Here is a 26,058-nt window from a genome sequence, read left to right as displayed (position 1 = left end):
TGAAGAGCAGCCAGGGAGTACATTAGAGGTATGGGGAGTAGGGTCATGTGGTAGGGCTGAAGAGCAGTCAGGGAGTATAGTATGGGGAGTAGGGTCATGTGGTAGGGCTGAAGAGCAGTCAGGGAGTATATTAGAGGTATGGGGAGTAGGGTCATGGGGTAGGGCTGAAGAGCACAGTCAGGGAGTATATTAGAGGTATGGGGAGTAGGGTCATGGGGTAAGTCTGAAGAGCAGTCAGGGAGTATATTAGAGGTATGGGGAGTAGGGTCATGGGGTAGGGCTGAAGAGCAGTCAGGGAGTACATTAGAGGTATGGGGAGTAGGGTGGAAGAGCAGTCAGGGAGTATATTAGAGGTATGGGGAGTAGGGTCATGTGGTAGGGCTGAAGATCAGTCAGGGAGTATATTAGAGGAATGGGGAGTAGGGTCATGGGGTAGGGTCGAAGAGCAGTCAGGGAGTATATTAGAGGTATGGGGAGTAGGGTCATGGGGTAAGGCTGAAGAGCACAGTCAGGGAGTATATTAGAGGTACGGGGAGTAGGGTCATGTGGTAGGGCTGAAGAGTACAGTCAGGGAGTATATTAGAGGTCTGGGGAGTAGGGTCATTGGGTAAGTCTGAAAAGCAGTCAGGGAGTATATTAGAGGTATGGGGAGTAGGGCCGAAGAGCAGTCATGCAGTATATTAGAGGTATGGGGAGTAGGGTCATGGGGTAGGGCTGAAGAGCAGTCAGGGAGTATATTAGAGGTATGGGGAGTAGGGTCATGGGGTAGGGCTGAAGAGCAGTCAGGGAGTATATTAGAGGTATGGGGAGTAGGGTCGAAGAGCAGTCAGGGAGTATATAATAGGTATGGGGAGTAGGGTCATGGGGTAAGTCTGAAGAGCAGTCAGGGAGTACATTAGAGGTATGGGGAGTCGGGTGGAAGAGCAGTCAGGGAGTATATTAGAGGTATGGGGAGTAGGGTGGAAGAGCAGTCAGGGAGTATATTAGAGGTATGGGGAGTAGGGTCATGTGGTAGGGCTGAAGAGCAGTCAGGGAGTATATCAGAGGTATGGTGAGTAGGGTCATGGGGTAGGGCTGAAGAGCAGTCAGGGAGTATATTAGAGGTATGGGGAGTAGGGTCATGGGGTAGGGCTGAAGAGCACAATCAGGGAGTATATTAAAGGTATGGGGAGTAGGGTCATGTGGTAGGGCTGAAGAGCCGTCAGGCAGTATATTAGAGGTATGGGGAGTAGGGTCATGGGGTAGGGCTGAAGAGCACAGTCAGGGAGTATATTAGAGGTATGGGGAGTAGGGTCATGGGGTAGGGCTGAAGAGCAGTAAGGGAGTATATTAGAGGTATGGGGAGTAGGGTCATGGGGTAGGGCTGAAGAGCACAGTCAGATAGTATAATAGAGGTATGGGGAGTAGGGTCATGGGGTAAGTCTGAAGAGCAGTCAGGGAGTATATTAGAGGTATGGGGAGTAGGGTCATGGGGTAGGGCTGAAGAGCACAGTCAGGGAGTAAATTAGAGGTATGGGGAGTAGGGTCATGTGGTAGGGCTGAAGATCAGTCAGGGAGTATATTAGAGGAATGGGGAGTAGGGTCATGTGGTAGGGCTGAAGAGTACAGTCAGGGAGTATATTAGAGGTATGGGGCGAGTAGGGTCATGGGGTAGGGCTGAAGAGTACAGTCAGGGAGTATATTAGAGGTCTGGGGAGTAGGGTCATTGGGTAAGTCTGAAAAGCAGTCAGGGAGTATATTAGAGGTATGGGGAGTAGGGCCGAAGAGCAGTCATGCAGTATATTAGAGGTATGGGGAGTAGGGTCATGCGGTAGGGCTGAAGAGCAGTCAGGGAGTATATTAGAGGTATGGGTAGTAGGGTCATGGGGTAGGGCTGAAGAGCAGTAAGGGAGTATATTAGATGTATGGGGAGTAGGGTCATGGGGTAAGGCTGAAGAGCACAGTCAGGGAGTATATTAGAGGTATGGGGCGAGTAGGGTCATGGGGTAGGGCTGAAGAGTACAGTCAGGGAGTATATTAGAGGTCTGGGGAGTAGGGTCATTGGGTAAGTCTGAAAAGCAGTCAGGGAGTATATTAGAGGTATGGGGAGTAGGGCCGAAGAGCAGTCATGCAGTATATTAGAGGTATGGGGAGTAGGGTCATGCGGTAGGGCTGAAGAGCAGTCAGGGAGTATATTAGAGGTATGGGTAGTAGGGTCATGGGGTAGGGCTGAAGAGCAGTAAGGGAGTATATTAGATGTATGGGGAGTAGGGTCATGGGGTAAGGCTGAAGAGCACAGTCAGGGAGTATATTAGAGGTACGGGGAGTAGGGTCATGTGGTAGGGCTGAAGAGTACAGTCAGGGAGTATATTAGAGGTCTGGGGAGTAGGGTCATTGGGTAAGTCTGAAAAGCAGTCAGGGAGTATATTAGAGGTATGGGGAGTAGGGCCGAAGAGCAGTCATGCAGTATATTAGAGGTATGGGGAGTAGGGTCATGCGGTAGGGCTGAAGAGCAGTCAGGGAGTATATTAGAGGTATGGGGAGCAGGGTCATGGGGTAGGGCTGAAGAGCACAATCAGGGAGTATATTAAAGGTATGGGGAGTAGGGTCATGTGGTAGGGCTGAAGAGCAGTCAGGCAGTATATTAGAGGTATGGGGAGTAGGGTCATGGGGTAGGGCTGAAGAGCACAGTCAGGGAGTATATTAGAGGTATGGGGAGTAGGGTCATGGGGTAGGGCTGAAGAGCACAGTCAGATAGTATATTAGAAGTATGGGGAGTAGGGTCATGGGGTAGGGCTGAAGAGCAGTAAGGGAGTATATTAGAGGTATGGGGAGTAGGGTCATGGGGTAGGGCTGAAGAGCACAGTCAGATAGTATATTAGAAGTATGGGGATTAGGGTCATGGGGTAGGGCTGAAGAGCAGTAAGGGAGTATATTAGAGGTATGGGGAGTAGGGTCATGGGGTAGGGCTGAAGAGCACAGTCAGATAGTATATTAGAGGTATGGGGAGTAGGGTCATGGGGTAAGTCTGAAGAGCAGTCAGGGAGTATATTAGAGGTATGGGGAGTAGGGTCATGGGGTAGGGCTGAAGAGCAGTCAGGGAGTATATTAGAGGTATGGGGAGTAGGGTCATGTGGTAGGGCTGAAGAGCACAGTCAGGGAGTATATTAGAGGTATGGGGAGTAGGGTCATGTGGTAGGGCTGAAGAGCAGTCATGGAGTATATTAGAGGTATGGGGAGTAGTGTCATGTGGTAGGGCTGAAGAGCAGTCAGGGAGTATATAAGAGGTATGGGGAGTAGGGTCATGGGGTAGGGCTGAAGAGCAGCCAGGGAGTATATTAGAGGTATGGGGAGCAGGGTCATGGGGTAGGGCTGAAGAGCAGCCAGGGAGTACATTAGAGGTATGGGGAGTAGGGTCATGTGGTAGGGCTGAAGAGCAGTCAGGGAGTATAGTATGGGGAGTAGGGTCATGTGGTAGGGCTGAAGAGCAGTCAGGGAGTATATTAGAGGTATGGGGAGTAGGGTCATGGGGTAGGGCTGAAGAGCAGTCAGGGAGTATATTAGAGGTATGGGGAGTAGGGTCATGGGGTAGGGCTGAAGAGCAGTCAGGGAGTATATTAGAGGTATGGGGAGTAGGGTCATGGGGTAGGGCTGAAGAGCACAGTCAGATAGTATAATAGAGGTATGGGGAGTAGGGTCATGTGGTAGGGCTGAAGAGCAGTCAGGGAGTATATTAGAGGTATGGGGAGTAGGGTCATGTGGTAGGGCTGAAGAGCAGTCAGGGAGTATATTAGAGGTATGGGGAGTAGGGTCATGGGGTAGGGCTGAAGAGCACAGTCAGATAGTATAATAGAGGTATGGGGAGTAGGGTCATGGGGTAAGTCTGAAGAGCAGTCAGGGAGTATATTAGAGGTATGGGGAGTAGGGTCATGTGGTAGGGCTGAAGATCAGTCAGGGAGTATATTAGAGGTATGGGGAGTAGGGTCATGGGGTAGGGCTGAAGAGCAGTCAGGGAGTATATTAGAGGTATGGGGAGTAGGGTCATGGGGTAAGGCTGAAGAGCACAGTCAGGGAGTATATTAGAGGTACGGGGAGTAGGGTCATGTGGTAGGGCTGAAGAGTACAGTCAGGGAGTATATTAGAGGTCTGGGGAGAAGGGTCATTGGGTAAGTCTGAAAAGCAGTCAGGGAGTATATTAGAGGTATGGGGAGTAGGGCCGAAGAGCAGTCATGCAGTATATTAGAGGTATGGGGAGTAGGGTCATGCGGTAGGGCTGAAGAGCAGTCAGGGAGTATATTAGAGGTATGGGGAGTAGGGTCATGGGGTAGGGCTGAAGAGCAGTCAGGGAGTATATTAGAGGTATGGGGAGTAGGGTCGAAGAGCAGTCAGGGAGTATATAATAGGTATGGGGAGTAGGGTCATGGGGTAAGTCTGAAGAGCAGTCAGGGAGTACATTAGAGGTATGGGGAGTCGGGTGGAAGAGCAGTCAGGGAGTATATTAGAGGTATGGGGAGTAGGGTCATGTGGTAGGGCTGAAGAGCAGTCAGGGAGTATATTAGAGGTATGGGGAGTAGGGTCATGGGGTAGGGCTGAAGAGCAGTCAGGGAGTATATTAGAGGTATGGGGAGTAGGGTCATGGGGTAGGGCTGAAGAGCAGTCAGGGAGTATATTAGAGGTATGGGGAGTAGGGTCATGGGGTAGGGCTGAAGAGCACAGTCAGGGAGTATATTAGAGGTATGGGGAGCAGGGTCATGGGGTAGGGCTGAAGAGCACAATCAGGGAGTATATTAGAGGTATGGGGAGTAGGGTCATGTGGTAGGGCTGAAGAGCACAGTCAGGGAGTATATTAGAGGTATGGGGAGTAGGGTCATGTGGTAGGGCTGAAGAGCAGTCAGGGAGTATATTAGAGGTATGGGGAGTAGGGTCATGGGGTAGGGCTGAAGAGCACAGTCAGGGAGTATATTAGAGGTATGGGGAGTAGGGTCATGGGGTAGGGCTGAAGAGCACAGTCAGATAGTATATTAGAGGTATGGGGAGTAGGGTCATGGGGTAGGGCTGAAGAGCAGTCAGGGAGTATATTAGAGGTATGGGGAGTAGGGTCATGGGGTAGGGCTGAAGAGCACAGTCAGATAGTATATTAGAGGTATGGGGATTAGGGTCATGGGGTAGGGCTGAAGAGCAGTAAGGGAGTATATTAGAGGTATGGGGAGTAGGGTCATGGGGTAGGGCTGAAGAGCACAGTCAGATAGTATATTAGAGGTATGGGGAGTAGGGTCATGGGGTAAGTCTGAAGAGCAGTCAGGGAGTATATTAGAGGTATGGGGAGTAGGGTCATGGGGTAGGGCTGAAGAGCACAGTCAGGGAGTAAATTAGAGGTATGGGGAGTAGGGTCATGGGGCAGGGCTGAAGAGCAGTCAGGGAGTATATTAGAGGTATGGGGAGTAGGGTCATGGGGTAGGGCTGAAGAGCACAGTCAGGGAGTATATTAGAGGTATGGGGAGTAGGGTCATGTGGTAGGGCTGAAGATCAGTCAGGGAGTATATTAGAGGAATGGGGAGTAGGGTCATGTGGTAGGGCTGAAGAGCAGTCATGGAGTATATTAGAGGTATGGGGAGTAGTGTCATGTGGTAGGGCTGAAGAGCAGTCAGGGAGTATATAAGAGGTATGGGGAGTAGGGTCATGGGGTAGGGCTGAAGAGCAGCCAGGGAGTATATTAGAGGTATGGGGAGCAGGGTCATGGGGTAGGGTGGAAGAGCAGTCAGGGAGTATATTAGAGGTATGGGGAGTAGGGTCATGTGGTAGGGCTGAAGAGCAGTCAGGGAGTATATCAGAGGTATGGTGAGTAGGGTCATGGGGTAGGGCTGAAGAGCAGTCAGGGAGTATATTAGAGGTATGGGGAGTAGGGTCATGTGGTAGGTCTGAAGAGCAGTCAGGGAGTATATTAGAGGTATGGGGAGTAGGGTCATGGGGTAGGGCTGAAGAGCACAATCAGGGAGTATATTAAAGGTATGGGGAGTAGGGTCATGTGGTAGGGCTGAAGAGCCGTCAGGCAGTATATTAGAGGTATGGGGAGTAGGGTCATGGGGTAGGGCTGAAGAGCACAGTCAGGGAGTATATTAGAGGTATGGGGAGTAGGGTCATGGGGTAGGGCTGAAGAGCAGTAAGGGAGTATATTAGAGGTATGGGGAGTAGGGTCATGGGGTAGGGCTGAAGAGCACAGTCAGATAGTATAATAGAGGTATGGGGAGTAGGGTCATGTGGTAGGGCTGAAGAGCAGTAAGGGAGTATATTAGAGGTATGGGGAGTAGGGTCATGTGGTAGGGCTGAAGAGCAGTAAGGGAGTATATTAGAGGTATGGGGAGTAGGGTCATGGGGTAGGGCTGAAGAGCACAGTCAGATAGTATAATAGAGGTATGGGGAGTAGGGTCATGGGGTAAGTCTGAAGAGCAGTCAGGGAGTATATTAGAGGTATGGGGAGTAGGGTCATGTGGTAGGGCTGAAGATCAGTCAGGGAGTATATTAGAGGAATGGGGAGTAGGGTCATGGGGTAGGGTCGAAGAGCAGTCAGGGAGTATATTAGAGGTATGGGGAGTAGGGTCATGGGGTAAGGCTGAAGAGCACAGTCAGGGAGTATATTAGAGGTACGGGGAGTAGGGTCATGTGGTAGGGCTGAAGAGTACAGTCAGGGAGTATATTAGAGGTCTGGGGAGTAGGGTCATTGGGTAAGTCTGAAAAGCAGTCAGGGAGTATATTAGAGGTATGGGGAGTAGGGCCGAAGAGCAGTCATGCAGTATATTAGAGGTATGGGGAGTAGGGTCATGCGGTAGGGCTGAAGAGCAGTCAGGGAGTATATTAGAGATATGGGGAGCAGGGTCATGGGGTAGGGCTGAAGAGCAGTCAGGGAGTATATTAGAGGTATGGGGAGTAGGGTCGAAGAGCAGTCAGGGAGTATATAATAGGTATGGGGAGTAGGGTCATGGGGTAAGTCTGAAGAGCAGTCAGGGAGTACATTAGAGGTATGGGGAGTCGGGTGGAAGAGCAGTCAGGGAGTATATTAGAGGTATGAGGAGTAGGGTCATGTGGTAGGGCTGAAGAGCAGTCAGGGAGTATATTAGAGGTATGGGGAGTATGGTCATGGGGTAGGGCTGAAGAGCACAGTCAGGGAGTATATTAGAGGTATGGGGAGTAGGGTCATGGGGTAGGGCTGAAGAGCAGTAAGGGAGTATATTAGATGTATGGGGAGTAGGGTCATGGGGTACGGCTGAAGAGCACAGTCAGATAGTATAATAGAGGTATGGGGTGTAGGGTCATGGGGTAGGGCTGAAGAGCAGTCAGGCAGTATATTAAAGGTATGGCTCTGGATAAGAGCGTCTGCTAAATGACTTAAATGTAAAATGTAAATGTATGGGGAGTAGGGTCATGTGGTAGGGCTGAAGATCAGTCAGGGAGTATATTAGAGGAATGGGGAGTAGGGTCATGGGGTAAGGCTGAAGAGCACAGTCAGGGAGTATATTAGAGGTACGGGGAGTAGGGTCATGTGGTAGGGCTGAAGAGCAGTCAGGGAGTATATTAGAGGTCTGGGGAGTAGGGTCATGTGGGTAAGTCTGAAAAGCAGTCAGGGAGTATATTAGAGGTATGGGGAGTAGGGCCGAAGAGCAGTCATGCAGTATATTAGAGGTATGGGGAGTAGGGTCATGCGGTAGGGCTGAAGAGCAGTCAGGGAGTATATTAGAGGTATGGGGAGCAGGGTCATGGGGTAGGGCTGAAGAGCAGTCAGGGAGTATATTAGAGGTATGGGGAGTAGGGTCGAAGAGCAGTCAGGGAGTATATAAAGGTATGGGGAGTAGGGTCATGGGGTAAGCTGAAGAGCAGTCAGGGAGTACATTAGAGGTATGGGGAGTCGGGTGGAAGAGCAGTCAGGGAGTATATTAGAGGTATGGGGAGTAGGGTCATGTGGTAGGGCTGAAGAGCAGTCAGGGAGTATATTAGAGGTATGGGGAGTAGGTCATGGGGTAGGGCTGAAGAGCAGTCAGGGAGTATATTAGAGGTATGGGGAGTAGGGTCATGGGGTAGGGCTGAAGAGCAGTCAGGGAGTATATTAGAGGTATGGGGAGTAGGGTCATGGGGTAGGGCTGAAGAGCAGTCAGGGAGTATATTAGAGGTATGGGGATTAGGGTCATGGGGTAGGGCTGAAGAGCAGTCAGGGAGTACATTAGAGGTATGGGGAGTCGGGTGGAAGAGCAGTCAGGGAGTATATTAGAGGTATGGGGAGTAGGGTCATGTGGTAGGGCTGAAGAGCAGTCAGGGAGTATATTAGAGGTATGGGGAGTAGGGTCATGGGGTAGGGCTGAAGAGCACAGTCAGATAGTATATTAGAGGTATGGGGATTAGGGTCATGGGGTAGCAGCAGTCAGATAGTATATTAGAGGTATGGGGATTAGGGTCATGGGGTAGGGCTGAAGAGCAGTAAGGGAGTGTATTAGAGGTATGGGGAGTAGTGTCATGGGGTAGGGCTGAAGAGCACAGTCAGATAGTATAATAGAGGTATGGGGAGTAGGGTCATGGGGTAAGTCTGAAGAGCAGTCAGGGAGTATATTAGAGGTATGGGGAGTAGGGTCATGGGGTAGGGCTGAAGAGCACAGTCAGGGAGTAAATTAGAGGTATGGGGAGTAGGGTCATGGGGCAGGGCTGAAGAGCAGTCAGGGAGTATATTAGAGGAATGGGGAGTAGGGTCATGGGGTAGGGCTGAAGAGCACAGTCAGGGAGTAAATTAGAGGTATGGGGAGTAGGGTCATGTGGTAGGGCTGAAGATCAGTCAGGGAGTATATTAGAGGAATGGGGAGTAGGGTCATGTGGTAGGGCTGAAGAGCAGTCATGGAGTATATTAGAGGTATGGGGAGTAGTGTCATGTGGTAGGGCTGAAGAGCAGTCAGGGAGTATATAAGAGGTATGGGGAGTAGGGTCATGGGGTAGGGCTGAAGAGCAGCCAGGGAGTATATTAGAGGTATGGGGAGCAGGGTCATGGGGTAGGGTGGAAGAGCAGCCAGGGAGTACATTAGAGGTATGGGGAGTAGGGTCATGTGGTAGGGCTGAAGAGCAGTCAGGGAGTATATCAGAGGTATGGTGAGTAGGGTCATGGGGTAGGGCTGAAGAGCAGTCGGGGAGTATATTAGAGGTATGGGGAGTAGGGTCATGTGGTAGGTCTGAAGAGCAGTCAGGGAGTATATTAGAGGTATGGGGAGTAGGGTCATGGGGTAGGGCTGAAGAGCACAATCAGGGAGTATATTAAAGGTATGGGGAGTAGGGTCATGTGGTAGGGCTGAAGAGCCGTCAGGCAGTATATTAGAGGTATGGGGAGTAGGGTCATGGGGTAGGGCTGAAGAGCACAGTCAGGGAGTATATTAGAGGTATGGGGAGTAGGGTCATGGGGTAGGGCTGAAGAGCAGTAAGGGAGTATATTAGAGGTATGGGGAGTAGGGTCATGGGGTAGGGCTGAAGAGCACAGTCAGATAGTATAATAGAGGTATGGGGAGTAGGGTCATGTGGTAGGGCTGAAGAGCAGTAAGGGAGTATATTAGAGGTATGGGGAGTAGGGTCATGTGGTAGGGCTGAAGAGCAGTAAGGGAGTATATTAGAGGTATGGGGAGTAGGGTCATGGGGTAGGGCTGAAGAGCACAGTCAGATAGTATAATAGAGGTATGGGGAGTAGGGTCATGGGGTAAGTCTGAAGAGCAGTCAGGGAGTATATTAGAGGTATGGGGAGTAGGGTCATGTGGTAGGGCTGAAGATCAGTCAGGGAGTATATTAGAGGAATGGGGAGTAGGGTCATGGGGTAGGGTCGAAGAGCAGTCAGGGAGTATATTAGAGGTATGGGGAGTAGGGTCATGGGGTAAGGCTGAAGAGCACAGTCAGGGAGTATATTAGAGGTACGGGGAGTAGGGTCATGTGGTAGGGCTGAAGAGTACAGTCAGGGAGTATATTAGAGGTCTGGGGAGTAGGGTCATTGGGTAAGTCTGAAAAGCAGTCAGGGAGTATATTAGAGGTATGGGGAGTAGGGCCGAAGAGCAGTCATGCAGTATATTAGAGGTATGGGGAGTAGGGTCATGCGGTAGGGCTGAAGAGCAGTCAGGGAGTATATTAGAGATATGGGGAGCAGGGTCATGGGGTAGGGCTGAAGAGCAGTCAGGGAGTATATTAGAGGTATGGGGAGTAGGGTCGAAGAGCAGTCAGGGAGTATATAATAGGTATGGGGAGTAGGGTCATGGGGTAAGTCTGAAGAGCAGTCAGGGAGTACATTAGAGGTATGGGGAGTCGGGTGGAAGAGCAGTCAGGGAGTATATTAGAGGTATGAGGAGTAGGGTCATGTGGTAGGGCTGAAGAGCAGTCAGGGAGTATATTAGAGGTATGGGGAGTATGGTCATGGGGTAGGGCTGAAGAGCACAGTCAGGGAGTATATTAGAGGTATGGGGAGTAGGGTCATGGGGTAGGGCTGAAGAGCAGTAAGGGAGTATATTAGATGTATGGGGAGTAGGGTCATGGGGTACGGCTGAAGAGCACAGTCAGATAGTATAATAGAGGTATGGGGTGTAGGGTCATGGGGTAGGGCTGAAGAGCAGTCAGGCAGTATATTAAAGGTATGGCTCTGGATAAGAGCGTCTGCTAAATGACTTAAATGTAAAATGTAAATGTATGGGGAGTAGGGTCATGTGGTAGGGCTGAAGATCAGTCAGGGAGTATATTAGAGGAATGGGGAGTAGGGTCATGGGGTAAGGCTGAAGAGCACAGTCAGGGAGTATATTAGAGGTACGGGGAGTAGGGTCATGTGGTAGGGCTGAAGAGCAGTCAGGGAGTATATTAGAGGTATGGGGAGTAGGGTCATGTGGTAAGTCTGAAAAGCAGTCAGGGAGTATATTAGAGGTATGGGGAGTAGGGCCGAAGAGCAGTCATGCAGTATATTAGAGGTATGGGGAGTAGGGTCATGTGGTAGGGCTGAAGAGCAGTCAGGGAGTATATTAGAGGTATGGGGAGCAGGGTCATGGGGTAGGGCTGAAGAGCAGTCAGGGAGAATATTAGAGGTATGGGGAGTAGACTCATGGGGTAGGGCTGAAGAGCAGTCAGGGAGTATATTAGAGGTATGGGGAGTAGGGTCGAAGAGCAGTCAGGGAGTATATAATAGGTATGGGGAGTAGGGTCATGGGGTAAGTCTGAAGAGCAGTCAGGGAGTACATTAGAGGTATGGGGAGTCGGGTGGAAGAGCAGTCAGGGAGTATATTAGAGGTATGGGGAGTAGGGTCATGTGGTAGGGCTGAAGAGCAGTCAGGGAGTATATTAGAGGTATGGGGAGTAGGGTCATGGGGTAGGGCTGAAGAGCACAGTCAGATAGTATATTAGAGGTATGGGGATTAGGGTCATGGGGTAGGGCTGAAGAGCAGTAAGGGAGTGTATTAGAGGTATGGGGAGTAGTGTCATGGGGTAGGGCTGAAGAGCACAGTCAGATAGTATAATAGAGGTATGGGGAGTAGAGTCATGGGGTAAGTCTGAAGAGCAGTCAGGGAGTATATTAGAGGTATGGGGAGTAGGGTCATGGGGTAGGGCTGAAGAGCACAGTCAGGGAGTAAATTAGAGGTATGGGGAGTAGGGTCATGGGGCAGGGCTGAAGAGCAGTCAGGGAGTATATTAGAGGAATGGGGAGTAGGGTCGAAGAGCAGTCAGGGAGTATATAATAGGTATGGGGAGTAGGGTCATGGGGTAAGTCTGAAGAGCAGTCAGGGAGTACATTAGAGGTATGGGGAGTCGGGTGGAAGAGCAGTCAGGGAGTATATTAGAGGTATGAGGAGTAGGGTCATGTGGTAGGGCTGAAGAGCAGTCAGGGAGTATATTAGAGGTATGGGGAGTATGGTCATGGGGTAGGGCTGAAGAGCACAGTCAGGGAGTATATTAGAGGTATGGGGAGTAGGGTCATGGGGTAGGGCTGAAGAGCAGTAAGGGAGTATATTAGATGTATGGGGAGTAGGGTCATGGGGTACGGCTGAAGAGCACAGTCAGATAGTATAATAGAGGTATGGGGTGTAGGGTCATGGGGTAGGGCTGAAGAGCAGTCAGGCAGTATATTAAAGGTATGGCTCTGGATAAGAGCGTCTGCTAAATGACTTAAATGTAAAATGTAAATGTATGGGGAGTAGGGTCATGTGGTAGGGCTGAAGATCAGTCAGGGAGTATATTAGAGGAATGGGGAGTAGGGTCATGGGGTAAGGCTGAAGAGCACAGTCAGGGAGTATATTAGAGGTACGGGGAGTAGGGTCATGTGGTAGGGCTGAAGAGCAGTCAGGGAGTATATTAGAGGTATGGGGAGTAGGGTCATGTGGTAAGTCTGAAAAGCAGTCAGGGAGTATATTAGAGGTATGGGGAGTAGGGCCGAAGAGCAGTCATGCAGTATATTAGAGGTATGGGGAGTAGGGTCATGTGGTAGGGCTGAAGAGCAGTCAGGGAGTATATTAGAGGTATGGGGAGCAGGGTCATGGGGTAGGGCTGAAGAGCAGTCAGGGAGAATATTAGAGGTATGGGGAGTAGACTCATGGGGTAGGGCTGAAGAGCAGTCAGGGAGTATATTAGAGGTATGGGGAGTAGGGTCGAAGAGCAGTCAGGGAGTATATAATAGGTATGGGGAGTAGGGTCATGGGGTAAGTCTGAAGAGCAGTCAGGGAGTACATTAGAGGTATGGGGAGTCGGGTGGAAGAGCAGTCAGGGAGTATATTAGAGGTATGGGGAGTAGGGTCATGTGGTAGGGCTGAAGAGCAGTCAGGGAGTATATTAGAGGTATGGGGAGTAGGGTCATGGGGTAGGGCTGAAGAGCACAGTCAGATAGTATATTAGAGGTATGGGGATTAGGGTCATGGGGTAGGGCTGAAGAGCAGTAAGGGAGTGTATTAGAGGTATGGGGAGTAGTGTCATGGGGTAGGGCTGAAGAGCACAGTCAGATAGTATAATAGAGGTATGGGGAGTAGGGTCATGGGGTAAGTCTGAAGAGCAGTCAGGGAGTATATTAGAGGTATGGGGAGTAGGGTCATGGGGTAGGGCTGAAGAGCACAGTCAGGGAGTAAATTAGAGGTATGGGGAGTAGGGTCATGGGGCAGGGCTGAAGAGCAGTCAGGGAGTATATTAGAGGAATGGGGAGTAGGGTCGAAGAGCAGTCAGGGAGTATATAATAGGTATGGGGAGTAGGGTCATGGGGTAAGTCTGAAGAGCAGTCAGGGAGTACATTAGAGGTATGGGGAGTCGGGTGGAAGAGCAGTCAGGGAGTATATTAGAGGTATGGGGAGTAGGGTCATGTGGTAGGGCTGAAGAGCAGTCAGGGACTATATTAGAGGTATGGGGAGTAGGGTCATGGGGTAGGTTTGAAGAGCACAGTCAGGGAGTATATTAGAGGTATGGGGAGTAAGGTCATGGGGTAGGTTTGAAGAGCAGTCAGGGAGTATATTAGAGGTATGGGGAGTAGGGTCGAAGAGCAGTCAGGGAGTATATTAGAGGTATGGGGAGTAGGGTCATGGGGTAGGGCTGAAGAGCAGTCAGGCAGTATATTAGAGGTATGGGGTGTAGGGTCATGGGGTAGGGCTGAAGAGCAGTCAGGGAGTATATTAGAGGTATGGGGAGTAGGGTCATGGGGTAGGGCTGAAGAGCAGTCAGGGAGTATATTAGAGGTATGGGGAGTAGGGTCGAAGAGCAGTCAGGGAGTATATTAGAGGTATAGGGAGTAGGGTCATGGGGTAGGGCTGAAGAGCACAGTCAGGGAGTATATTAGAGGTATGGGGAGTAGGGTCATGGGGTAGGGCTGAAGAGCAGTCAGGGAGTATATAATAGGTATGGGGAGTAGGGTCATGGGGTAGGTTTGAAGAGCAGTCAGGGAGCATATTAGAGGTATTCGGGGAGTAGGGTCATGTGGTAGGGCCGAAGAGCAGTCAGGGAGTATATTAGAGGTATGGGGAGTAGGGTCATGTGGTAGGGCTGAAGAGCAGTCAGGGATTATATTAGAGGTATGGGGAGTAGGGTCGAAGAGCAGTCAGGGAGTATATTAGCGGTATGGGGAGTAGGGTCATGTGGTAGGGCTGAAGAGCAGTCAGGGAGTATATCTGGGTGGTGGAAGGTCAGTCTGCACTTACTGAGTACATGCCTTATGCTAGCATCAAATAGGCTTCCTGCATTTATCGCATCAAGTAGCCTGATTTCAGATGTGTCAATGTAAACAGCTCTTCTTGCAAAGCATGTTGACGTTTTAAATCCAAATATTGGGGCTATATTAATCCAACTATCCACAATAATCATACACTGAGTATACCAAACATTAGGAACACCTTCCTAATATTGAGTTGCATCCCCCTCCCCCTTTTGCCCTTACAACAGCCTACATTTGTCAGGGCATGGACTCTACAGGATGTCGAAAACGTTCCACAGGGATTCTCGCCCATGTTGACTTCAATGCTTCCCACAGTTATGTCAAGTTGGCTGGATGTCCTTTGGGTGGTTCCTGATACACACAGGAAACGGTTGAGTGTGAAAAACCCAGCAGCATTGCAATTCTTGACAAAAACCATACCCTGTTCAAAGGCACTTAAATATTTTTATTGCCCGTTCACCCTCTGAATGGCTCACATACACAATCTATGTATCAATTGTTTCGATGCTTAAAAATCCTTCTTTAACCGGTCTCCTCCCTTTCATCTACACTGATTGAAGTAGATTTAACAAGTGAAATCAATAAGGGACCTTAGCTTTCACCTGGATTCACCTGGTCAGTCTATTTCATGGAAAGAGCAGGTGTTCTTAATGTTTTGTATACTCAGTGTATTATTGCGTGCATGTATCCGTACTCACTGTTTGGTTCCTGTACATTTAGAACGGGTTAAGAAGGAGCAATGGGACTGAGTGTAGACTACTGCAGAATATTGTATATTATTCAAGCTCCACTCAGGCCTCTCATACAGGTTTCCTGTTCAAGAGTTGACACAAAAGTAGATACTAGCTATAATAGGACAATAAATATACCTCAAGCACGTGGAGAAGTGCCAAGAGAAACATCACCTCACTGTATTTAGCTGCAATTGGTAAGCAGTAAATGGTATACTCAAGATGCTTCTCGCTGCAAGGGTTTGTGTTGTGTGTGTGTTTACGTGCTAGAGAGCAAGCGGGACAAGTGCAGGCCTGTATTGAAAGACAGCCAGCTCAAATGCAACGTGTCCTTCATTTGATAACAGTGAATGAACACTGGCTAAATCATGAATGATAAAAAAAAACTGTCATTGTGACAAGAACTGGCTGATCAAGGAGTGGCTCAAGCTCAAATTGTAACACAAGTAAGGCTGTGACAATTATGGAATTTTGGGTAAAGATTATAGCTAGTATCTAATTGTCATGCAAATCGCCAGTTATTGTCACAACTGTCATTTTTGTTGAAAAATGTTTTGAGCTTGTAATGCTCTTTAAAAATGTCCTACAAAATACCTAATAAATACAATACAGCTTTGAAGACACTCGTCTCAAAAACTAATAGTTTTGACTGCTGGCAACTTTAGGAAATGACGCTTCTCCTCCCAACCCTGCCGTTCTGCTAGAATAATGATTACCACAAACTTTACTCACTTTATGTAAAAATAAGAAAAATTGCTAATCCGATAAACTAGATCTACTTGAAAATAAAGTACAACCCCCCCCCCCCCCCCCTAAAATAACTAGGGTTATTGCCCATAATTGTTGGTTACATGATAATTGTGCAAGCTACATTTCATTGACGCTTTCTCCATCAACTTTCAATTCCAGTCAAAATATCCTGTTTCAATGTTCTCTATATCTTTCCCCTTGCATCATATATCTCAAACATGTACAATCTTCTAGAAAATATAACTTGATATTCAATTCACTAGGTCTATATCCATACCTTTCATTGACTATCAAATCATTTTCATATATTCGATGCCAACAAAGCATTCCATGGCATTACCTGCCATGGCAGTACTGTATTAACAGCATTCCAACGTAGCACCTGCCAGTATAGTACAGTATCAACAGCATTCCATGGCATCACCTGCCAGTATAGTACAGTACCAACAGCATTATATGGCAGCACCTGCCAATATAGTACAGTATCGACAGCATTCCATGGCAGCACCACATCCAGTCATTGAGCCAAATGAATGATGAATGAATATAGGAGAAACACTGGCAGGGATATGAGGGATAATATACAGGGATATGAGGGATTATATACAGGGATATGAGAGATTATATACAGGGATATGAGGTATAATATACAGGGATATGAGGTATAATATACAGGGATATGAGGGATTATATACAGGGATATGAGGTATAATATACAGGGATATGAGGGATTATATACAGGGATGTGAGGGATTATATACAAGGATATGAGGGATTATATACAGGGATATGAGGTATAATATACAGGGATATGAGGGATTATATACAGGGATATGAGGGATTATATACAGGGATATGAGGGATTATATACAGGGATATGAGGTATAATATACAGGGATATGAGGGATTATATACAGGGATATGAGGTATAATATACAGGGATATGAGGGATTATATACAGGGATATGAGGGATAATATAGCCTAGTCTTGCCTAGAGCAGTATATTCTTAAATCATTTTGTAATGTTAAAAGTCATGGTGTTGTCCATGAACTAAACATCCTATGCTGAACATTTAGAGGGCATCATCTTCATCGGGTGGTATAAACCAACCTCTAGCAATAACAAAGCAGACAGATGTTCCCCAGCCATTTCGGTGGCACAGGTGTTATAACACACCAGTATGCTGAAAAGTTGTGGGAAAAAAGGAGTGAATGACTTTCTCACTGGTGGTACTGGGCCAATAGCAAACACTATGAATAAAGAAAGCACACAGCATATGCTGCTCCTAAATGTTTAAATTTAATCTGGCAGCTGAATGGGCTCGGGCGGTATACTGTATACCGCATATACCGGGGTATTTGGAAATAGCCACAGGATTGTTTTTCAATACCGTTGAAACAATTTATTTACATTTTTATTAATAAATTGGAATATTTATTGCTACTTTTTAAGTAAATACCTGCAGTCAACTTGTGCAATACGCTAGGAGATAAAGTAGACTGCATTCTTCATTTCACATTACTAAGCTTACTGGTAGTTCCCAGTCACGTTTGTTTATAAGCACACAGCAACGAGAGACCGGAGCCTTGTGAGTCACTCACGGTTGTGCAGCACGCGCCAGGTGATCTAGTTACAGTATGGAATTCACAACTAAATGTTTGCCGGCTAGATATCTTATAACTATTAAGTGAATTGTCTAAAATGTGCTAAATTCTCTGCAGTTGTGCATTTGGTTTGCTAACTTAGTAGCCTTGCCATCTAATATTCGTTTAGTCGGTGCCGCAAACAGTGAGTAGCATTTTGAGTTCCTTGTATAACTTTATGAGCTGGAATGTCTGTCCTGCAAATAGTTTGTATCAGAGACTGTATGAGATGTTTGCATGCATTCGTTAGCATTTAGCTAGAATTCGCTATGGGATTTTACATGTACCTGTTATTATTGCTAACATTCGGAGTGAAAATAGCACCCCTTGGTTTCAGTGCTGGTATTAACGAATATCCAGGGATGGCACAAGGTCAGAATGAAGGTATGACAATCTGGATACCGCCCAAGCCTAGTGCTGAAACACAATTTTACTATGGTGTAAGTTATATGAAAGCAATTGGGAGCAGCATATGCAGTGCTTATTCAGCAACATTTTTGAGTAACAAAGTAATGAAGAGTATGAATGGCTAGTCAGCTAATAATTGAAGCAGCCTGAAATGGCTGTGTTGTGTGGAGAGTTCTTATGGAAGAAACTTGACATGACTCATCTGCTGCTCATGCTGTAGCCACTGATTATGCATTTGTTAAAACTATTATGAAGCCGACTAACTTGAGACTTGATAGCTAAACAATTGCTGAACTAATATTCTGCAGCATCACACCAATTAAGAAGAGACACACCAATTAAGAAATTAACTGACATGTAAGGTTCTTCTCTCAATGCTGTATTCCAATCAAATTATCTTGCTTATCTTTCAGCCTGAGTAGACTGTTTCAAGTTCTTCAAAACTGCTAAGACTAAACAAACTGACCAAGACTTCCAAGCAAAGAGGCCTCCGCCTACTCTAATCATTGTTGCTGTACTACAATCATTTTGTAGACTACATGTTTCAAGGGTTCAGAGATATTTAGGTCACCTTTGACCCACATTACTCTCAATACTGGCTAATACATTAACATTTAAGTAATTTAGCAGACGCTCTTATCCAGAGCGACTTACAACTTCAGCTGTCGGTTATTGGCTTACTAAGTATAGGCTCTGACAGTAGCTCATGAGTTGAATCTAGCCTACATCAAAACAAGATGTTATATCTGCATCTGAGGCATCAAATATCCTGCCCAAACGTATTGTGTGACTGAACATACAACTAACTACAACTTCCATTCAATGCACCAGGCTTTGGGAATAATAGAAAATTCCCTTGTAAGTGTTTACATTGCCAACATTTATCCAGACCCCTTGAGTTTTCCCACATTTTGTTACGTTACAGCCTTATTTAAAAATAGCTTTTTCCCCTTATCAATCTACACACAATTCCCCATAATTTCTATAAAAAAATACAAATAAAATGGAATATCACATGTACATACACTACCGTTCAAAAGTTTGGGGTCACTTAAAAATGTCCTAATTTTTTGTCCATTAAAATAACACCTCACAAGTCCTCAACTGGCAGCTTCATTAAATAGTACCCAAAAAACACCAGTCTCAACATCAACAGTGAAGAGGAGACTCCGGGATGCTGGCATTATGGCTTTTTCTTTGCAACTGCCTAGAAGGCCAGCATCCCGGAGTCGCCTCTTCACTGTTGACGTCGAGACTGGTGTTTTGCGGGTACTATTTAATGAAGCTGCCAGTTGAGGACTTGTGAGGCATCTGTTTCTCAAACTAGACACTCTAATGTACTTGTCCTCTTGCTCAGTTGTGCACCGGGGCCTCCCACTCCTCTTCCTATTCTGGTTAGAGACAGTTTGCGCTGTTCTGTGAATGGAGTGGTACACAGCGTTGTACGAGATCTTCAGTTTCTTCATTTCTCAGAACAAGAATAGACTGACAAGTTTCAGAACCCACAAATGCTGATGCTCCAGATACTCAACTAGAGAAGGCCAGTTGTATTGCTTCTTTAACAAAGAACAACAGTTTTCAGCTGTGCTAAAATAATTGCAAAATAGTTCTAATGATAAATTAGCCTTTTAAAATGATAAACTTGGATTAGCTAACACAACGTGCCATTGGAACACAGGAGAGATGGTTGCTGATAATGGGCCTCTGTACGCCTATGTAGATATTCCATTTAAAAAAATCTGCCGTTTCCAGCTACAATAGTCGTTTACAACATTAACAATGCCTACACTGTATTTCTGATCAATTTGATGTTATTTTAATGGACAAAAAAATGCAGTTTCTTTCGAAAACAAGGACATTTCTAAGTGACCCCAAACTTTTGAACGGTAGTGTATGTATTCAGACTCTATAATCAGTACTTTGTTGAAGCACCTTTGGAAGCGATTACAGCCTCAAGTATTATTGGGTATGTCGCTACAAGCTTGGCACACCTGTATTTGGGGGATTTCTCCCATTATTCTCTGCAGATCCTCTCAAGCTTTGTCAGGTTGGATGGGGAGCGTCACTGCACAGCTATTTTCAGGTTCCTACAGAGATGTTCGATTGGGTTTAAGTCCGGGCTCTGGCTTGGGCCACTCAAGGACATTCAGAGATTTGTCCCGAAGCCACTCCTCCTCTTGCCTAGGGTTGTTGTCTTGTTGGAAGGTAAACCTTCACCCCAGTCAGAGGTCCTGGGCGCTCTAGAGCAGGTTTTCATCAAGGATCTCTCTGTACATTGCTCCGTTCATCTTTCCCTTGAGTCTGACTAGTCTCCCAGTCCATGCCGCTGAAAAACCTCCCCACAGAATGATTCTGCCACCACCACGCTTCACCATAGGGATGGTGCCAGGTTTCCTACAGACGTGACACTTGGCATTCAGGCCAAAAAGTTGAATCTTGGTTTCATCAGACCAGATAATCTTGTTTCTCATGGTCAGAGTCTGTAGGTGCCTTTTAGCAAACTCCAAGTGGGCTGTCATTTGCCTTTAACTGAGGAGTGGCTTCCGCCTGGCCACTCTACCATAAAGAACTGATTGGTGGAGTGCTGCAGAGATGGTTGTTCTTCTGGAAGATTCTCCCATCGCCACTGAGGAACTCTGGAGCTCTGTCAGAGTGACCATCGGGTTCTTGGTCACCTCCCTTCTACCCCGATTGGCCGACTCTAGGAAGAGTCTTGGTGGTTCCAAACTCCTTCCATTTAAGAATGACGGAGACCACTATGTTCTTGGGGACCTTCAATGCTGCAGACATTTTTTGGTACCCTTCCCCAGATCTGTGCCTCGACACAATCGTGTCTCGGAGCTCTACAGACAATTCCTTCGACCTCATGGCATGGTTTTTGCTCTGACATGCACTGTCAACTGTGGGACCTTATATAGACAGGTGTGTGCCTTTCCAAATCATCTCCAATCAATTGAATTTACAACAGACGGACTCCAATCAAGTTGTAGAAACATCTCAAGGAAGATCAATGGAAACAGGATGCACCTGAGCTCAATTTCGAGTCTAATAGCAAAGGGTCTGAATACCTATGTAAATAAGGTATCAAAAAATATATATATATTATACATTTGCAAACATTTCCAAAAACCTGTTTTCGCTTTGCCATTACAGGGTATTGTGTGTAGATTTCAGAATAAGGCTGTAACGTAGCAAAATGTGGAAAAAGTCAAGGTGTTTGAATACTTTCCGAAGGCACTGTATCATTACTCATGGAGAACTAACAACATGTTTCATCTGTCAGTGATAAAACTTCCCCTTCATCTGCAGTATTGTCCTGATGCCAACGGTGACCACCACCACTGTGCAATGCATGGCTTCAAACAGCTACTTTGCATTAGTAACAGGATTTCAAATAAGATACCGTTCTTAGTCCACCTTGGCCTAATAGACTCTAAAGAAGGGGGGAAACAATAGCTGGGCAGTTTAACTCAGACACCCGCATAACATTATTTAGCCTACACTACAGACAGAACACTGATGGACAACTTTTCAAGTTCAAACAACTTAAAAAGAGCCCGAAACAGCTCGGTCTATTCAACTCTGTTCTACCTCAGTCAGAACTGAACCACGTATGAAAGCCAGAGAAAAGAGAAAGTGTTGCTGGGGTAGAGAGCAGGGACTCGAGGAGCCAAGAGCGCCCCAGCCATCCCAAGCTCTCTCTATGAGGGAGACATTTGTGTCTCCTTGGTTTGGCTTCTTCCATGTTCCTTGTTTGAAACAGCCCATCTCCTACCTAAGCTGGTTAGGGGTTCCCTTATCTCTGTTACTCTCTCCACCCCATCCTCCTGCTTCACTTTCAGTGCTTTGGGGGAGCTGCGAGAGCTGCTGAGGGAAGGGGAAACAGGAGTTATTCACAGGCAACACAGGCACAGCAACACCAAGATCACACTAATTCGTACAGATTCAGAAACACTAAAAAAATAAACATTGATTGACCATCCCCAAAAGTGGTTAGCAAGGCACTTCATCGTGGTACAGCTTATTTTGTTATCCGTTGTTAAAAGGTAAAGGAGCTGTTCATAGAGACTGAGAGAGATCTGCGAGAGGTATAGCGAAAGACATTGGAAAGATGGAAAAGGCAACGAGCGATAAGATTATTTTAGCGATAAGATGTCTTTGTAAGACTGGTCTATGACTTGAAAGTCAAGGATTCTTTCTGTTTAAGTGTAACTACCCAGGAGATGATTGATTAGGATGCATACAGATGACTACTATGAAGGAGTTTGGTTCAAGGTTTCAGCCAGCAGTGAATTACTAGCACTGTGAAAGTATGGGAGCTCTTAGGAAGAGGACATCCTTCTTAGATTGTAGTCAATACAAAAAAGAAAGCATATTTTGTGTTGGGACTACATTTCCAAAGTTGATGCTATGTTCATCTCCCTTTTCTCCTCTGTCTCCTGTATGTTCATTGCCTGTGTTTGTTTTTGGTAGAAGTTTGAGAAATGCTCTGCAATAGATGATGCCCCCCAAAGTGAAAAGCTACTCCTACTGTCTAACATGCCATGCAAAACCCAGGAGAGCCTGTCAACTGGTTGTCTCTCCATTCAGAGAGCAACACACATCCTGTGGTGTCTGGGCTCACACCACAGGCACTAACTAACTTCACAGATGAGTTATCAAAGTATAGCTGGGCAGGAGCTGGCAACACAATCTACCATCAAAGCTTATGAGGGTATATGAAATGTCCAATCAAAGAGAAGCAGCTTATCAGCATCAATCTGCATGTCAAGCTAGAATATGCTTACACTAGTGTTTCCACCCATTTCTAGTAATCAGCATTAGGCACCGTCTGTCATACCAGTATGGAAAGGAAACAAAAGAGGACTTGAACAGATACCATAAAAGGTGAGATCTCATGAGAAATAAGGTTGTGATTTAGGCCTATTGAAGCACTCATCAGTTCACCCGTCCTGGTGTTTTATTCATGCTCTTGTTAACTCAGACAGCAGAAGTAAGTTATTATCTAGCATAAGAAAATACAATCGCTTCTATTTGAGAACGATGTTTGCGCCGTGGCGAACACGAGTTGGAGTTTAAGTACTGCCAACAACACCTGACAGTAGCACACTATTATAATTAGGGTTAGGGTTAGTGCTCTCAGTTGGAGAAAAATGGCATGGTCACAGGAAAAGTGTAACAACCTCTCCATTACCAACCAAAACATTTAGCTTATCTACGTAGCTACTGGTAAGTGGCTACCACTTCAAACGGAATGATCAAAATTGAGGCCCATTCTTCAGTGGCACCTTCAACTGTATTTCATCAGTCCTAATTATAAGCATGTTATACCAGCGTTAGTGACAGCACAGTTTATGACGCATTTTGAAATTAGTGTTATCAAATACAAATGACACAGAATTGGTCAGTCTGACAAAAAGGTGCTTAATTTATAAAAAATAAATGGCTTAAAGTGTTATCTACATATCTTTTGGTTAGAGTGAATAGGACGACCGGTAAACTCCCAAACACACCGGCTGACATTTGTATTACTTCTAGAGATTGGGTTTAATCAGTTTATGCAAATGAACCAGAGTGCATTGCATGAACATGTCAGAACGACTAGGAGCTTAGTTAGTTAAGGTAAGACAAGGATTGATTGCAACCTATTCATTGTATGGCTGGGAGAGATGCTCCCTGTCCGCGATCACCCCAACTCTGTCTCTTTTCATTCATTTCTACATACTTACTTTTATTGCTTTTATTGCAGACTTGGTAATATTGGTCATCTTGGCCTTGGAGATCGGAGGTTTGTACTCATTCAGAGAGTAGAGCTGAAAGACAAAAAGCGATGGAAACAAACCTTTTAAACATCTAATATAATATACAGTCATTAAATCAGACAAGAAACAATTGTCAGGGCTAAGGCTTCAGAGAAATGGCAAATATTTAACTTGAAATGCATTTGAAGAGTTTGTACAGTAGGCTACATAGGCCAGGGAAGGAGTGTAGTCAAAGTGTTTGAAGACACTTAGGGCTTCCTTTATTATGAACACAAAGATCAATCAAGAAATAGCCTCCAGTCTATTTACTTGTTTTTTTCAGTAGCTGAAAAAGTAGTTTGTGTGTTGATACTATTGGGGATGATGCTGATCTTTTAATTTTCTGTATGTTGTCAATGGTATCCGATTTAATGGTTCATGTTATGTAATTCTACACAGGCACACCATGTCATGTGGCCACATCGCCATTTGTAAGGCTTGTTGCAACATCAGTCCTAATTTTGCATGTCCGCTATCCAGATCATGAGTATCTAGCTATCGAGTGCTAGCTTACTAGCAAGCTAGCCAAGTTAACTTGTCACACCAGTTGAATTGTGCACTGTAGGACTAGTTTAGACATGCATTATTGCTATAGAGTTCTTAACTAGATAAGTTAGTTAAGGTAAGTTCACACGAGATTGAGCAATAACAGGTCTGTGTGTGAACTAGATGGTAATTGTACATGATGTACAATTAGTGGGACTTCCTTTACCACTTTAAAATAAAAAAAATTAAAGTGGTAGTTACTTTACTATTTAAACTTTACTATTTAAAGCAAAGCCGTATTAAAGTATTTATGGTTTTGAAAAATGTCATAGTAGTGGTAGTGTTGGTGACTGGGTATATTTGAAAAAGTAGGTAGATGAAAAGTTAGGATAGCCTGAACATATTAAAGTTGGTTTGCTGTATCAAGCTTGAACGGTTCGAGGTTACTGTTGGTGGGTTATGTTATGCTAATTTATGCACATTTATATAGGATAGTCTGGAAAACGTGTTAAGTTGGGATAGTCTGAACATGTGAAAGTTGGTTTGGTGTCCCTAGCTTGAACAGTTCAAGATTGACTGTTGGTGAGTTATTTTATGAATTGCTACCTCTGTATTCCTGTGGTTCTCATTCAAACGCATGTTAATTTATGCAAACTTTAAAAGCTTATAGTTAAATTATATACAGCATCAAAAATATTTTGACAAGCAATCTGAGTAGAGAGCGTTAGTTTGGAGTTAATAGCTTAAGCGGTGAAACAGGAGATCTAGAATTTTAGATTAGTTTACAATTCTAGTATATGGCCCTCTTTTTGCCATTGAAATACATCGGTATCCATCGCAAGGGCTGCTTAATGACGCGATATGAGAGAGGTGTTAGTTGACGTTAGCTAGGTGCTTTTCGTCACTCTAAACTCCGACAAACAGTTGTAACCCTCTACTCTAAGTTTGTGAGAGTATCCTTTGCAACAGCTCCGCCTGAGTTGCTCAATGATGAGACATAAGAAAGCTGTTAGCTGACATTAGCTAGCTTATTTTTTCGTCACTCTAAACTCCTACAAACACCTGGAACTTTTTATTGGTAGAAGATATTTTTGTTCAAAAGCCAGATTTGAACAGCAGTGAAGTAGAGGAGTTTGTCTGACTTGTTAGAGTGGTCAAAACAGCAGTGTTTAAAAATACAGTGCATTCAGAAAGAATTCAGACCCCTTGACTTTTTCCACATTTTGTTACCTTACAGCCTTATTCTAAAATGTATTAAATTATTAGTTTCCCCTCAATCTACACACAATACCCTATAATGACAAAGCAAAAATGTAATTTTTTTTCGAAATTGTAGCTAATGTTTTTTTTATTATCCGCCGAGTGGCGGAGCGGTCTAGGGCACTGCATCTCAGTGCAAAAGGCGTCCACTGCAGTCCCTAGTTGGAATCCAGGCTGCATCACATCTGGCCGTGATTGGGAGTCCCATAGGGCGGCGCACAATCGGCCCAGCATCGTCCGGGTTCGGCAGTCATTGTGAATAAGGATTTGTTCTTAACTGACTTGCCTAATTAAATAAAGGTTAAATAAAAATAAATGTTAAACATAAGTATTCAGACCCTTAGCTATGAGACTCGAAATTGAGCACCGGTGCGTCCTGTTTCCATTGATCATCCTTGAGGTGTTTCTACAACTTGGACATGATTTGGAAAGGAGTTGGAGTTCACCAAAATACCTAAAAGACTCTGACCATGAGAAACAAGATTCTCTGGTCTGATGATTCAACTCTTTGGTCTGAATGCCAAGCTTCACATCTGGGGGAAACCTCGCACCATCCCTACGGTGAAGCATGGTGGTGGCAGCACCCTGCTGTGGGGAGGTTTTTCAGCGACTGGGAGACTAGTCAGGATCGAGGAGAAGATGAATAGAGCAAAGTACAGAGGTCCTTGATGAAAATCTGCTCCACAGCGCTCCGGACCTCAGACTGGGGCGAATGCTCACCTTCCAACAGAACAACGACCCTAAGCACTCAGCCAAGACAACGCACTAGTGGCTTCAGGACAAGTCTCTGAATGTCCTTGACTGGCCCAGCCATAGCACGGACGTGAA

The 26,058-nt window shown here is 45.9% G+C and overlaps 1 protein-coding gene across 3 annotated transcripts in view; it reads right to left on the bottom strand.

The window, feature by feature from the left end:
* Nucleotides 1-26,058, bottom strand: part of LOC139553731 (SR-related and CTD-associated factor 8-like) — an 86,176-nt gene that overhangs the window by 56,374 nt on the left and 3,744 nt on the right. The window contains exons 2-3 of one of the 3 annotated variants that reach the window (XM_071366341.1): nucleotides 23,413-23,496; nucleotides 21,459-21,547 (exon numbers count right to left, since the gene is read on the bottom strand). Coding sequence is in view for 1 of the 3 variants with exons in the window: in XM_071366339.1 (XP_071222440.1) it covers nucleotides 23,413-23,496 (84 nt within the window). In the remaining 2 variants the exon portion in view is untranslated. Of the gene's footprint in view, nucleotides 1-21,458; nucleotides 21,551-23,412; nucleotides 23,497-26,058 lie in introns of all 3 variants that reach the window. The other 2 variants (XM_071366340.1, XM_071366339.1) reach the window with 2 other exon arrangements.

Source organism: Salvelinus alpinus, chromosome 25 (assembly GCF_045679555.1).
Source record: "Salvelinus alpinus chromosome 25, SLU_Salpinus.1, whole genome shotgun sequence".
Classification (NCBI taxonomy): Eukaryota; Metazoa; Chordata; class Actinopteri; order Salmoniformes; family Salmonidae; genus Salvelinus; species Salvelinus alpinus.
This window is presented reverse-complemented; position numbering and strand designations above follow the sequence as displayed.